Below are 14,510 nucleotides of genomic sequence, written 5' to 3' on the forward strand. Positions count from 1 at the left end.
TGGCAAGAGCATGTTATAAAAGGCAGGGCCAGCTTGTTAACTCGGGCCAGTCACCATCAAGATGTCAATTCGCCAGCAGCTGGAGCTGCTGCTCCTGCTGGCCATAACGCTCGGAACTGTGACAGATGCTGTTTGGGCGCAACAGGAGCTACGTGAAGCGGATCATAATAGGCTGGTGTTGGAACTGCCGAGCATTAATTTCACACGGATCTATAATGAAGTGCCGCTTATCAATCTGGGCCGACTATACAGCAGACTTTTCAACACAACCAAAGAGAAGCCCGTTGAGATGACGGCTGTCAAGCCGGAAGAAGCTGTTGGTCAAAGGCAAGAGCCAACAGCTCAGCCTGTTGTTGTTCTGCCGTATCCTGTCAATGGCTTTTATGATCCTGCCAGTGAAATACAGCGCAGCAATCAAGTTCTCAACATACAAATACCCAATCAGCCAAACGGACAGCAATTGTTTGGCGGCTTTGGTTATGCCTATGGACCGGGATCGGGATCGGGACCGGGGCCGGGACCAGTTCCCGCACATGCACATGTTCACGCTTACGGACATGCTGATGAGCATGGCTCCGGTTCTGGTTATGGCTATGGCTACGGCTATCCTGATTATTCGCAAATCTATGGCTCAAGCAATTACAATAGCCTACCCGGCGTACAGGTGCTGCCACAGCCCTCCTACAGTTCAAATGCTGGCTTTGGAGCGTCCAACTTTTACAATTATGTCAATCTAAACAATGAGGCGATTCGCAGAGGCTATCGCAGGCGTGGCTATGAGCTGCACAATGCTGATTTTAATGATGGCCGTAGCCAGCTCTATGCCGACTTTGCGCCCTATCGACAATGGCTGCAAAGACTATCGCAACAGCTCAATGCACAGCAACAGCAGCTGGCCTACGAGGATTATGACGAAGAGCAGGAGGACGGCTTGGGCTTGGGTAATGAATTCGACGAGGCTGACGATTATGGCGTCGATGAGTATGCTGATATAGATGAGGCCGATTATGGCGATGGCGATGACTTGTGGCGCCAGTCTGATGCCGGCTACAAGTCCAAGACGAAGACCAAAACCAAATTTCAGCCAGACAGAAAACTCAAGTCTCGCCGCAAAAAGCAGCGACTGGCTAAGCATCGATCCAAGCGAATTATTTATTAATTAGTTAGTGTGTAAATAAACGACTGAAAGACCACCTTTATGATATGCTTGTTCTTCTTTGTTTGGGTGAAATTTATAAAAGATTTCACCTGTCTGCTCTGTTTAACAGCGCCATTAGCATTTATGTGGAGCTCGGTGCTCGCTAAATATGCAAAACCGCTTCCAGCGGCATTTAGTTGGTCAGCGAACTCGCAACCGATATGAAACCACAAGCTGCGCTCCAAATTATTGCTCTGACCACGCTCTGGACGGCTGTCCATGCCCAGTCTGGAGAAGTGGAAACGGAACGGATACAGCCGCGCACGACCTTGCCTTTGCTGCTGCTGCTCGGCTATCCCTTGGCCTTGCCACAGCTGGACGTGGCTGGCAGTGTCGGTGTGGGCGGCGGCGGTATATTACCCGGCATTCCCATAAGACGACCACAAGATGAGCCCACGATAACACGTATGCCACCTCAGGTGGCTGCCGATGCGCCGCCACAGAATGCACAGAACGATGCCAGCCCAGATGCCAATGCCCAGATACGTGAACAGTTCATTCAGGGCGTGCTGCAGGGCCTACAATCGATGTCCGCCAATGGAGGACCCGGCCCTACCATACAGCCGGCTGTGCTGGCGGACCTGCTGCAGCAGGTGATGGCGGCACAGACCACCAAGCCGCCGCCGCCAACGCCCCCAGCTGCCGTTGAGAAGGAGGCACAGCTGCCGAGCCACGATGATAGCAGCAATGACAATGACCCCGACTACGATTACATAGACTTTAAGAATGGTTCACGCATCAAGTACGAGCTGGATAATAATCAGCACTTTGCTGATTCGCGGTATTCAAATAAAACGCTGCAGCAGCCAACAGCAGCAGTTGTTCTACCGGTCTACAGCTACAGCTACAGACCACAACAGCTGTACGCTATCTAGAGTTTGTTTTGTGCCGATCGCAGCTCTCGCATTTATTTTAGCGATAATCGGCAAAGGTTCGTTCTAACTCGGCCTGCTTTTGGCCTAAGCCCATAAAGTTGAGATGCTTACAAATTGTTTTTATTGTAGTCAAACTCAAAGTCTATAAGGTTGGCTGTTCCCATCGCGCGGCTGGATAGTTTAAGATTATATATAAGCACTCGAGCTACGCTGCGAACAGTTCAGTTCTGCACGCGGTGCTAAGACGTGAAGTCGCCGGTGAATAAAAAATTTCTTAGGAACATGTTAATTGATCGCGTTTGGCTTTTATTGGTGCTGGCTGGCCCTGTTTGGGCTGAGTTACAAATAAAGGTCCCAGCCTGGAACATACGCGACATTTTTCAACAAATAGCTGGGACTGCAAGCAGCCCAACAGGTCAGCTGCAAAAGCAGCAACATAAGCCTCAACATCAGCAACAGGAACAGGACCATGAACAGGATAATGAAAACTACAACTTCGATTTATACAACCCGAATAACTTTTACAATGATTATTGGAATTACTATAATTATTACAACAGTTTGGCCGCTTACAATTATTACTTGTATCAGCTAAGTTTAGCTAACAGCCGGCCTACAAGACCAAGGCCGACTATAAGACCAACTACGAGGCCCACTACAAGGCCAACAAGGTCCACAACTGCAACGCCAACTACTTCAACGGCTATTCCAACATCCACTGGAACGCCGACTACTTCAACGGCTATTCCAACATCCACTGGAACCCCAACTACTTCAACGGCAATTCCAACATCCACTGGAGCACCAACTACTTCAACAGCAATTCCAACATCCACTGGAATGCCAACAACTTCAACTGCAATTCCTACCTCGACTGCATTACCAACTACATCAACAGCTATTCCAACATCAACTGGAAGACCAACTACTTCAACAGCTATTCCAACTTCAACTGGAAGACCAACTACTTCAACAGCCATTCCAACCTCTACTGGAAGACCAACTACTTCAACAGCTATTCCTACCTCAACAGCGATACCCACCTCGACTGCATTGCCAACCCCCTCAACAGCGATACCCACCTCGACTGCATTGCCAACCACCTCAACAGCGATACCCACGTCAACTGCATTGCCGACTACCTCACCAGCGATTCCAACGGTTTCAGGGTTGACGACTTCCACGGCATTGCCCACTTCAACTGAAGGCCCAACTTCGACAGCCCTGCCGAGTACAATACCCCGTCTTGTCAACAACAAACTGGATAGTTTTGGAATTCGAACTCCTGTATCCGAAGCCGAGGATCATGTATTTGCACCCAGTAATGATGATGATAGCATCGCTGACCTTGACAATGGCACAGAGCATCCTGGAGTTGCTTTAGAACCTCAAACGCAATTTGTGCGACTAACTGACAAAAATGGCAGGCCTTTGATACTGTTAACACCCAACCATAAGCCGCTGCGTCGCCGCCTCGTCGGTGCTCGCCCGGGCTACACCTACTACAAAGCCAGGCCGAGCACGACTCAGTTTTAGCCAAGTTAACTCGATTAGAGATCGTTAGACTAGAAAGTTTCTCAAGTTTGTGATTGGCAAAATAAGATAATAAAATGATTTGTAATTTATTAAACGATAACATTGAGTTTAACTAGGTAAAGTCGTTAATATAAAGCGATTATCTGTTGGAATAGTTGGTATCAGTTGCTGGGACTGGGTATTGTGAAATTGTATAAAATCTTTTGAGTTGCGACAACATCAGCTCAGTATCAAGTCAAAGTCTCAACTGCGTAGTTAAGAGGAGCAACTTAAACGCCCAAAATGTTGTTGAACTCCGTGACCTGGTTACTGATAGCAGCAGGTACGGCATGGGGTAGATCGGTTAAGACCGTTGAATATACTGTGCAATTACCTGTTTGGGATCTTAGTCAAAGCTACTCCCGCATAGTGAATGTCTTTAGAGGCACATCGAATCGTTGGTCTGTGTATAGAAAACAACTGGAAGATCTGAGCGATTACAATCAAAACTATTACTATGATTCGCCGTCATGGAGCAATACCGTGCCGTTATTTCCAAAAACCAAACGTCTGTTGCTTAAGCGCAAACTACGAACAACAACAACTACAACTCAAGCGCCGGTAACAATGCCAACCCAGGAAACTAGAAATTTGAAGAGCTACGATCAACCTATGACAAAATCGTCTCAGGAGTTGGGGGAGACTTCAGCTACTGAGACTCAGCGTGAAAAAGGCTAAAAGCAGACTCCAATAAATGATGGCAAGGTCGATTTAGCGCCACATCCAGCCTCATTAATATGTCCACGCCTGTGTGGTCAACCCGATGAAACGCAGCTGGTCAAAGTGACGGACGAATTTGGTCAACTTTTAAACTTGGTGGCACCTCAACAATCTGCTCTCTCCACAGAATAGAGCACATACAGAGTGTAACTAAATACGATTGAGTGTAACTAAATATAATCTTCAATTGCATTGAAGAGTTTACGACAAAGCACAGCTCATTCGCCTAGAAAGTCATTCAAGCCTTAATTATTAATAATTTATTAACTTTATAAATACTTGTAATGATAATAAATTTGATTTTATCTACGATTAAGAGCAATAAAACAGAAGATGTTAAGCCATGATCATGCCTTTGTCTTTAAATGGAGCAACTGTATAATATCACAGTGAGCGCTCGTCGTTGAAGCACAGTCCAATCGCTGTTGGGATCTGGACCAAATGTGAGATCGAATAAATACGAGAACGATTACCATTAGCCACCACCTTGGCTATATCCTGTGCCAGTATATCCGATTCCATCCAACCCAATTCTACTTGCGCAACCCATCCTCCGCCTACAACTCACCCAACACGCGCCTACAACAAATCCAACGGAGTCGACGACGACAACTAATCATGCAGAGCCCCTGGTAACAGAAAACACGCATATTACTCGAAAATCATCCACACCAATGCCCAAAAAAGCTTCAAGGCCACGCCTAAAGACTTACTTGATCGTACCCAAAACATATATCAAGTGACCTGCTCCAAACGCAACAACTGCTCTCATTAGTCTAGAAAGTTATTTATTTGCATTTAAATATCAATGAAAGCCCGCTGCATTTAGATAAAATGAACCAATAAGCCGTTGAGTCGTCGACCTGGTCGGCTTTCTGTATAAAATCTGTTGCATCGGCTTAGATTCAGTTTAGTTTTGAATGCGATGCATTGCTCGTCGGTGGCCGTCGAAATAAAGTGAAACTTGAAAATTAAATAAAATGCTTCACAGTCTCGGTTATCTTTTGATGATGCTGACTACAGTTGCTTGGGCAGAGCCAGTTGGAATGCTTCCTAAGGTGGCAGCACGGCATATAATTGGAGCTTATAACAATAATGGATACATTTATCAACCTATGATTCTACCACCTATGAAACCACCTGGGTTTTATCCTGTGCCAGTCTATGCAAAACGTAAGGTACAACGTCCTTCAACAATACCTCCTTCTACAACTCTTCGGCCAACCAATCCAACAGGTCGACACACTAAAACACCTCCAACAACGACAACAGAACCAACTACACCTTCAACAAATCCAACAGAGCCCACATTTACAAGACCAACCGAAATCACCAGGTTATTGAGTGAAAGCCAGGCTCATTCACAAGCGAATTCCTACAACAAATATCCATCTTATCCTTACTGGATCTATCCTGTGCCAGTTTATGCCATGCGAACTGTGCATATATCGGAAAAGTCCACGCAGCCTACGCCAACAGCTCCAACAACCCAACAGACGACTCAAACAACGACGGAATTTCACGGGTTTTCCAGTCGTTCACAAACAACGCCTATTCCGCATGGATTCAAGGAAAACGTGAATTCAGAAAATGAGCCCAAGAGCAAGTCACAGTTAGCCAAGAAAGATCTCTTCTCATTTATGTGTAGTTTCTATTCGAGAGCTTGCCAACAATCCAATGAAGCCAGCGTACGGAACTTACTTAAGAGCGCAGCAAATACCTAAACACTAAAAAATAGTCAAAATATAGATGTCTTTTTAAATTGGTAGCCCTAAGCCGTTGGTGTTAATCTGCACAGCGGTGGTCGTGGTTAAAACAAGTGATAATCGTCGTGTATTGTTTTTAATTTATTGTCAAAACTAATAAAGTTTTCTTGATTCGTGGCGCCTTGGGCAACCATCAATCATCGGCATGCGCCTTGTTTCATTTCGAGCTAACTCCGTCTATATAAAAGCACTTGGCTTAAGTCGCTGTTAGTTAAGTTCTGACCCGGGCCCAATCGATTTCTATAGAGTTTGTCGCAGATGTTTATTAGTCAGGCGTGTCTGTGGCTCTTGTTGGCGGCGCCCGCCTGGAGCCAGTCAAATGTTGATCGCAGCCAGTTGAGAATTAATATTCCAGGTTGGGATATAAGCGATTTGTATTCGCGCATAACGAACGCATTTAGCGCACCGCACAAGAAGCAGAAGGTTCGCAGACAGAAAGTGGATCCTGCTGCCATCGATGATTACTATAACAACTATTGGGAGAACTACTATTACCATAATCCGCCGTATGTGGAATACGTGCCTTGGCCGCGTCCGCCACCTAGACCCAGACCCAGACCGACACGCAGGCCACGACCCACGACGACCACAACAAGTCCTCTGACTACAAGCACAGCGGCTGCGACTACAACCACGGCCTCTACAACTATCTTAACTACAACTCCTGCCACTGCAACTTCAACCACAACGCCTAGGCCCAGCACATCAGCTCCCACTAAACTCCCTCCTACAAGCACATCGCCTCCTTCAAGCACACCGCCTCCTATAAGCACACCGCGTCCTACAAGCATTATCACAACCAACCAACCTATCAGGGAATATATTGTATCGAACTTCGCTGACGATTATAGTGCACCAGAAGCTGAGCTCAAGCCGGAGCAACAGTTGTCCATCAAATCGCGACCGCAATCTGTGACCTCGCTGTGCCATTATCATCCCAAGCTCTGCGATCAGCCCGATGAGGCGCACTTTATGGAACTAACCGATGGCAATGGCAATCCACTTATATTGATAGCTCCAGCTACAACCACCCGACGACCGTTCAGACAGACATTGAGACCCACACGCGGAGACAACAGTCAGCGAAAATACAGCAGGGGCAAGAATAAAATTTATATGATAACACCTAAGGCTAAGCGAAAAGCTTCCAGCATTAATTTAGTTCCAAGAAGTCGCTATCATAAATGAAATATAATAAGATATGTAAACAATTAATTAGTAATTGTCTTTATGTTACGTCAAAGTTTGACTAAATGATAGTTGGACTAACAGGCGAGCAGGTTCAACGGTTCAACTCCAACTAGTTGGGAATTTGAGCAGTTTTTTAACACTGGCAATACAGAGTAATATTTACAACCATTTAGATAAAATGATTCACAGGAAAGTTAAAACATATTCCACGTATCTTACATCAATTTGATATGATATGCGTAAATATTAATTAGGTGTTTCAAGAGTTCAAATTCATACACTTTCATTTTCATAAACGAGTTTGAACGGGTTTTTGTTGGGATTTCGCGCAGTTGAAACTATTTGCCAGTCGCAATCGAGCCGCGAGAGCAGCTGGTACTTAATAGAAGGTGTCGCAAACGCCATGTGCGCATTACGTGGAACTATACTCTGGCTGCTTTTACAGTTGGCCAAACGCAGCGACGCTATTGCCCCGTCTGGCATCGAGGCACTACAGCAAATACCTCAATTAAGCTACGACCAGGTGGCGCTCATCGCTGGCAATGCGACAGCCCGTTGCCAGCTGATGCCGCAGCTCTGCGACTGGCAGCTGCATCTGTACGAGGGCCATCCATTCCAGGTGGAGCTACCCAGCAGCCAAGGTGCTGTAGGCGAGCAGGTGGAGGTGGTGACTCGACCAGCCGCTGGCACATCCACTGCTTCCCCAGACCTGTCACTGCTCAGCTTTGCGGTGCCCGGCATCAACAACAACCACGAGCTACTCATCTATGCGCAGGTGGAGACGGTGTCCAAGCCAAAGCCAAAGCGAAGGCCAAAAACAAAATCAAACTCAAAGTCAAAGTCAAGGAAAAGAAAGCGTCTGCTGGCCAACAACATAATGCTTATGTAAACAAAAAGCCAAGTTCAAAAGTACCGCTACGGCTGTCTAAATTCAATAAATCAAAACAAGCTAATAAAAAATGAATAAAATACAAAACAAAAAAGCCACTTAAAGAGCTAACGATTCATGTTAGTTTCCAGCTATTCAGTAGCCGAGGCTGTGCTCACACGATAAATAAAAACTATTAGCTCATTAATGTCTAATTCACGCCAAGCGCCAACTGGAAGCCGTTCGACCGCTTTCAACTTTAACCCGTGGCCGGGCGCGTGTCACAGCTGCTGACCTGGACCAAAAAAAAAAAATAAACCAAAACAAGAATGAAAAGATCTTTGTGGCAAGACGAAGATTAAATACACTTATAGGCATATTTGTAGCTTGCGAGTTTGTTGAAGATATGTTGAAAAACGCCAAAAAAAAAGAACACAGACTCATTTTCTGACCGATTCTTCCAATGGCAGCTGTATGATAAAATAGTCCGATGTAGATGCCATTTGTAATAGATATAAATTTAAATATATCTCTATATGTAATACATTACATATGCCCAGCTTGGACAAGACATATAGAGATAGATAAAACAAAAATGTTCCACCTGTAATTCCAATGATATAGTCCACCGATTGAGTCGGGTCGGATCGAGTCGGGTCGATATATGTACGGCATATGACAATTACTTTGCATAGAAATAGACAGACATTTTCTAAATGTACTGATCAACAATATATATGTATATGCATGATAGCTTCGCAGATGTCTGACAATATAAACATATCCCACAAAAGGGTATATTTTATTCACAGTTTATTTGGCGTGAACTAAGCCATCTTTATGCTCGTCTTTTTGTTTGCTTAATTAGTTATTAATAAATTAACCGGCAAGCAGCATTTTAATGAAGTCAACGCGTTGTCAACGCAACAGCTTTAAAGTCTTTCGGACCGTAGAGAAAACCGGCGTAAAGGTCGCACAAATAAATCAAGAAATATGCTTATTTATTATTTAAAGAGATTTGCATACTTCAAGCTGTGGCAGGAAATAGAAAGCGCAAGTGAAACTCGCTAAAAATCGGGCATTAAATAATAAAAGCGCAAATAAATATTCATTAGCTGGCTTTTGACTTAAGGATACAAGTGTATATAAAGCTTTAAAATGTAAGCAAAATAGTTAAAATTGAATTTTTCTTTCTGGAAATAAAATTAAATTATTTTATTTCCATGCCTGGCTACACTGAAAACTATTAAAACTGTTCAAGCAGCTTTAAGGTTGCAAATCTTGTTTTCTTTCAAATTGTTATCAAAAATTGTTTACTGTGCAGCCAATCGTAAAAAGGATACAAGTGTATACAAACTGTTAAATTGAACGGGAAACTTAAGAAGTTTTTAGCTTTCATTGTTGCGCATTTACGATTATATTTTATTTATATTTTTTTTTCTATTACCAAGTCCGAAAAACTTACATGCTGGCTTGTCGTAATCAACACAAAGAACCTCCAAGCGGAAATTCAATTCAATGCTGGACAAGACCGAGACCCCGCCCATGCTCAATAAGCTAGCTTTTGATATTGGCTTTGGCCCACACACACATGGAGACCCCCTCGCCACCCGCCTCTCATATCCGCTGGGCACGCTCGTCGTCCGCCTCGTCGGTCATGCTATCATAGATGGTATTCAAAAATTTTCTAATTTCCGCATATGGTAGTATCTGCCACCAATTTGTCGTAGTTTCGATATCCTGCTCATCAGTAGCTGCTGCACTGGGTCGCCGTTGAGCGCCCCTTCGTTTGCCTTTGCCCTTGCTGGGAATTTTGTTACCCATTTTTAGGATTGGCCTGCGTATGGCCTGGCTGGAGCTGTTGATTGCCATGGCCGGGGCTTTGACATCTGCTGTGGCAGTCGTCAGCTTTTCATCAGTTGGAGCTGGTCGAGCCGTACTCGTTGGAGCGTTGGACTGCGCAGCACTTGAAGCATTGGGCTTTGTATCAATTTCATTTGGTATCTTGGTTTTTGTTTGTGTTTGCCTGCGCTTGGACTTCGGTTTGCTGGCCAGGCGCAGTGGCTTATCTGCTGCCCCGGCTTCAGCTTCAGCTCCAGCTGCAGTTGGCTTGGTCTCTGGCTCTGGCTCTGGCTTTGGCGGCATATTCATGTCATTTGCTTGGGCATCATTGTCATTGTGCCTGTCACGTTTCTTGGCAATGGCAACGTCATCAACGCTCTGACCCTTCTTTGACTTCATCTGCAACTGATGCGCCTGATGCAGTTGCTTTTCCTTCTGCTGCTGCATCTCGCCCGGCTGATGCGCCTTCATCTCCTCCTTTGCCTGGGTTTGCTTTACCTTCTGCTGTAGCTCTACCAGCTCCTGTTTCTGTCGCTCAACCTGCTCTTGCTTTGCATTGACAACTGTCTCCAAATGCTGCTGCTGTCCTGGCTCGACAGCTGTTGTTGTTGTTGCTGTTGATTCCATTTCGATTGTTGTCGCATCATTTGCTCGCTCTTTGCTGTCATTTGGCACTTTGGTCTTCTTAGACTCCTCCATTTCGGATTGCTTCGCCTTCATAGAGCTAATTGCTTCAGTGTTCATCACAATTTTGCTAGAATCGACCTTCTGTGTTACACCCTCACCCTCACCCTCACCCTCCCCGAGCACAGGTAATGCCAATTGTACATTCAATGGACCCAGCTGCAGCTGCTGCTCCTGCTCCGGCTCCTCCTTCAGCGGCTGCTCAGACTCTGTCTTGGCCTCATCCAGCGTGTTAATTAGCACAATTTTCCTGTTGCCCTTGCTCTCCACGTGAAACTCGTGCGAATATATTTTCGCTTGATCCAAACTTAAGTTCATTTGCAGCTTGGCCAATTGACTGTTTAGGGCAGCCAATGCCGACGGTTCCAGGCTGCCTTCGAAATCAGCAGCCGATTGTCTCGGCTCTCCATTTCGGGTCGACGACTCCCCGTCGAGATTCCTGTACTGCCCCTGCGGCAGGGCCCGCAGTCGACTGCTCTGCGCAAGCTGCTCCAGCAGCTGGCCCATGGGCAGCGCCTGGCCGGGTCGTGGCAAATGCCCCACCAGATTCACCATGGGCTTATTGTACGCATAGGCATCCACATCGAAGGCGCCGTGGACAGCCGCACGTCTCCAGTGCTTGCGCGGCACCTGGCCAAATTGGGCCGTAGCTGTAAGAGATTTGGCTATTAGCTGGACTTTCACTGGTAACCAATTCGTGTCTCTGCTTTACATGCTGCCAGGCTGATGAGCACCAATAACAATGATTTGGCCAGCATAATTTGGGCGTTGGGCGTGCCGTTCTCTCATCGACTAAACCGATATCCGCACACTCAACCAATTTTATTGCCCTCCAATTTGGGTCAGTCGCAGATCGAGTCGTCGCGGGGGTCTAATTTGCATATGAAGAATCATTCGAAATGTTCTAAGAATGTGCAAAACTTTGTCAAAATAGCCCCCACCCATATATAAAGAGAGAAAAAAACAGGTTTCGCAAATGGCCACAAGCAACGGCACTTTTGAAGCCGTGACGATTTGTGCTGCGAATACACTCAGAGAAAAGCTGCGTGCTAAGTTCGATTCTTAAACTTTCAAGAAGATTTCGTATATATGTATATTTGTTTAAGAATGTAAAGTATATTTAGAAAGATTTAGTTTAAGCGAAAAATACTTATTTTTAGAATAATCACACTTAAAATAGTTCGAGAAATAATATTTTATCTAGAAAATTCGTGCTTTAAACAATGCTCAAAAAAATGTAGAGCCAAGCTTTTTACATATTCTCCTATTGCAAGTGAAAAATGCTCTAAATTTTCTCCAAGTGCGCTATTGTTAATGCTGTTGGCCATAAAACTTGATTGTTATGGAAACAACAAATGGCCGTGTCAGGCGCTGACACGCTGACCTGTCGCAGGGCCTTGACCAATTCGATTTTATGCGCTGCTTAAAGTCTTAATAAAGCCCCAGCGAAAGGTGAAAGTTCAGATTAACATATCAATGCTGCGAGACAGTAAAAAAACACACACACACAATGGCTGGGCGAAAGGAAAGTAAGTGCCGAAACATTCCACAGACATTTCACTGAAAATGTCAAAAGACAAATTGCATTGTCTGACAGGAATACCCCTACTACGACAACAACAACACAGAAAAAAAAGTGCAATTCAATTTCGCTGGCATTTTGGGAATTTATTTAGCTATGAGAACATGTCAAAAACAGTTAAGCGAACGAACCCGACAAAGCAAAGAGAATTCCCCAAAAAAAAAAACGAAAAGACAAAACGAAAAGAAACTCCAAAGCAAAGCAAGGCAAACAGACTGACAGCTTGCACTTAGAGCACTTAAGATAACTGTATCTTGAGACAAGTGCAGGCCCAGGTCCAAGCGCTGATGATGTCCACAGTGGGATGAAGATTTATGAAAACTGTTGACAGTTGGTGCTGCGAACCGTAAACAGTGGGCCGCAACCGAACGAAATTTGCATGCGGACAATGGTGCAAACTGCACAAATGGCGTTGCCAATGAATGCAGAACCATAATGCGCAAAAGAAATAAAATAACGAAAGAACAGTTATGTTTGGCGTGCCGAAAATTGAATACCCTAGCAAGTGCATAGCAGCTGTGTAGTATATGCTTACATACTTGATATGGTTTTTATACTAAATCACTTTTCATCCGATCTTTTCTATAGGAGCAATATTTAATTGTAATTAGAGCCGATCCAACTATTTATGCCAGTTGCACTCGTTTGGCCAACTCCAATATGCCCCTTTTAACTCATTTGCATTGCTTGCAGGGTATAAAAATGCGATAAAGAGAAAAGAGCAACTGACATACAGATAGACATCGTGACGAATAGGCACAAAGGCAATTGCAGCATGTGAGAGTGAGCGAGGGGGGGGGGGGGGGGGGGGGCGAGAGAGAGATTGGGAGATGAAATACCAAGTGCAAAGTGAACGAAAACAAAAGGCATAAATGAAACACTTTTAAAAATGCTTATTCCTTGTACAAGCCGCATAGGGTACTAAGAATTGTTTGTCTGTTATGCAATGCAAATATATAATAAATATGTTCAAATGAAACTTACCTAACACTTATTCACTTTTAGTTATTAGTTTTACACAAACACCACGAAAAAACACGAGCACAAACAACGGTTAACATTACGCGAGCAGCAGAGTATTGATAGAAAACGAATAAATATCATTTAAATTTGCGGCCACGGCTTGTCGTACGAAACGATTCAGCATGCAGTTCACAATTAACAAACTTAGTGCGTAATAAGACGTTAAACGAGACAAGCAATTAATTATTTTATTTATTAACTTCTCATAATAACTCACAAACTTCGCAATAATGAACGCGCCTAGTGAACACACGCGCAAGCGATCCTTGACTGCACGCGTTCATGCCCCGTATCGATACTATTGGCCAGTAATCGATAGCTGCTTGCATTGAGTACATTTGCCGCGGTGACCGTGGGAAGTTGAGATATTTTCTTATTGTGCAAAGTTTTTAGAGTTTTTGAGACAAGCAATTAATTATTTTATTTACAAACTTCTCATAGTAACACAAAAACTTCGCAATAATGAACGCGCCTAATGAACACACGCGCAAGCGATCCTCGATTGCGTGCGTTCATTCCCAGTATCGATACTATTCGCCAGTAATCGATAGCTGCTTGCATTGAGTACATTTGCCGCAGTGACCGCGAGAAGTTGTGATATTTTCTTATTGTGCAAAGTTTTTATTAAATTGTGTGTGTGTGTGTGTGTAAATCTTAAAGTGTGCGCAAACTTAAAAGGGTATTTGAGGTACGTAACTTTCCGGCATTGTTGTAATAAAAGTTTGCTTGCAGCGGCGCGCATTAATGCCAACTATGCCACTTGAGTCCACACTGGAAAGGGGCTGCAATCAGTAGCGGTTGTTGACAGTTGTTCTTGTTGTTGTTTTCTTTTCCTTCTGCTTTTTTTTGTTGCCTGCCGGTGCACTTGCACTGTGCATTCTTCCAGGCGACTGGAAGGTGCCTGTACAAATACAATAGGTCAGGGGGCGTGGCCAAAAGTTAAGTGGATAAACGATGATTGCGTGAGGGGAAGGGGTGGGAGAGGTGGTGGGACGTTTAAGACAAATAAGCGCCAGCGTCTTAATTAAGCAACAACAGTAAACAGCAACGAATGGCAAGTGCATGACTTGGAAATACCCTGTCGGCAGGCTAGAGCTTATATAAAACAGAAACACATACACATGCCTCTAGCTGCAGCTGTGCTTCCTCTTGCACTTGTATGTCAAGTCTGATTGTCTGTTACATG

The 14,510-nt window shown here is 44.6% G+C and overlaps 4 protein-coding genes across 4 annotated transcripts; 3 read left to right on the forward strand and 1 right to left on the reverse strand.

Annotated features, from left to right (window-relative positions):
* The first annotated feature begins 1,359 nt into the window (after positions 1-1,359).
* On the forward strand, positions 1,360-3,677 carry LOC115762322. Its single transcript, XM_030704489.1, has 2 exons — positions 1,360-1,953; positions 2,317-3,677. Exons 1-2 carry the CDS (start codon positions 1,360-1,362, stop codon positions 3,607-3,609), a joined length of 1,887 nt encoding a protein of 628 aa, XP_030560349.1. The 3' UTR covers positions 3,610-3,677.
* A 2,715-nt stretch (positions 3,678-6,392) lies between these two features.
* LOC115762323 (mucin-2-like) lies at positions 6,393-7,322 on the forward strand. Its single transcript, XM_030704490.1, has one exon. The coding sequence runs from the start codon at positions 6,393-6,395 to the stop codon at positions 7,320-7,322; it is 930 nt and encodes a 309-aa protein (XP_030560350.1).
* Positions 7,323-7,707: 385 nt separating this feature from the next.
* LOC115762447 lies at positions 7,708-8,259 on the forward strand. Its single transcript, XM_030704647.1, has one exon. The coding sequence runs from the start codon at positions 7,729-7,731 to the stop codon at positions 8,212-8,214; it is 486 nt and encodes a 161-aa protein (XP_030560507.1). The 5' UTR covers positions 7,708-7,728; the 3' UTR covers positions 8,215-8,259.
* Positions 8,260-9,639: 1,380 nt separating this feature from the next.
* Positions 9,640-11,477, reverse strand: LOC115762324 (immunoglobulin G-binding protein H). The gene is made up of 2 exons (XM_030704491.1): positions 11,432-11,477; positions 9,640-11,369 (listed from the first exon to the last, which is right to left on the reverse strand). Exons 1-2 carry the CDS (start codon positions 11,475-11,477, stop codon positions 9,811-9,813), a joined length of 1,605 nt encoding a protein of 534 aa, XP_030560351.1. The 3' UTR covers positions 9,640-9,810.
* Between the last annotated feature and the right edge of the window lie 3,033 nt (positions 11,478-14,510).

This window comes from Drosophila novamexicana, unplaced genomic scaffold, assembly GCF_003285875.2.
Source record: "Drosophila novamexicana strain 15010-1031.04,08,12 unplaced genomic scaffold, DnovRS2.1 tig00000564-arrow-pilon, whole genome shotgun sequence".
NCBI lineage: Eukaryota > Metazoa > Arthropoda > Insecta > Diptera > Drosophilidae > Drosophila > Drosophila novamexicana.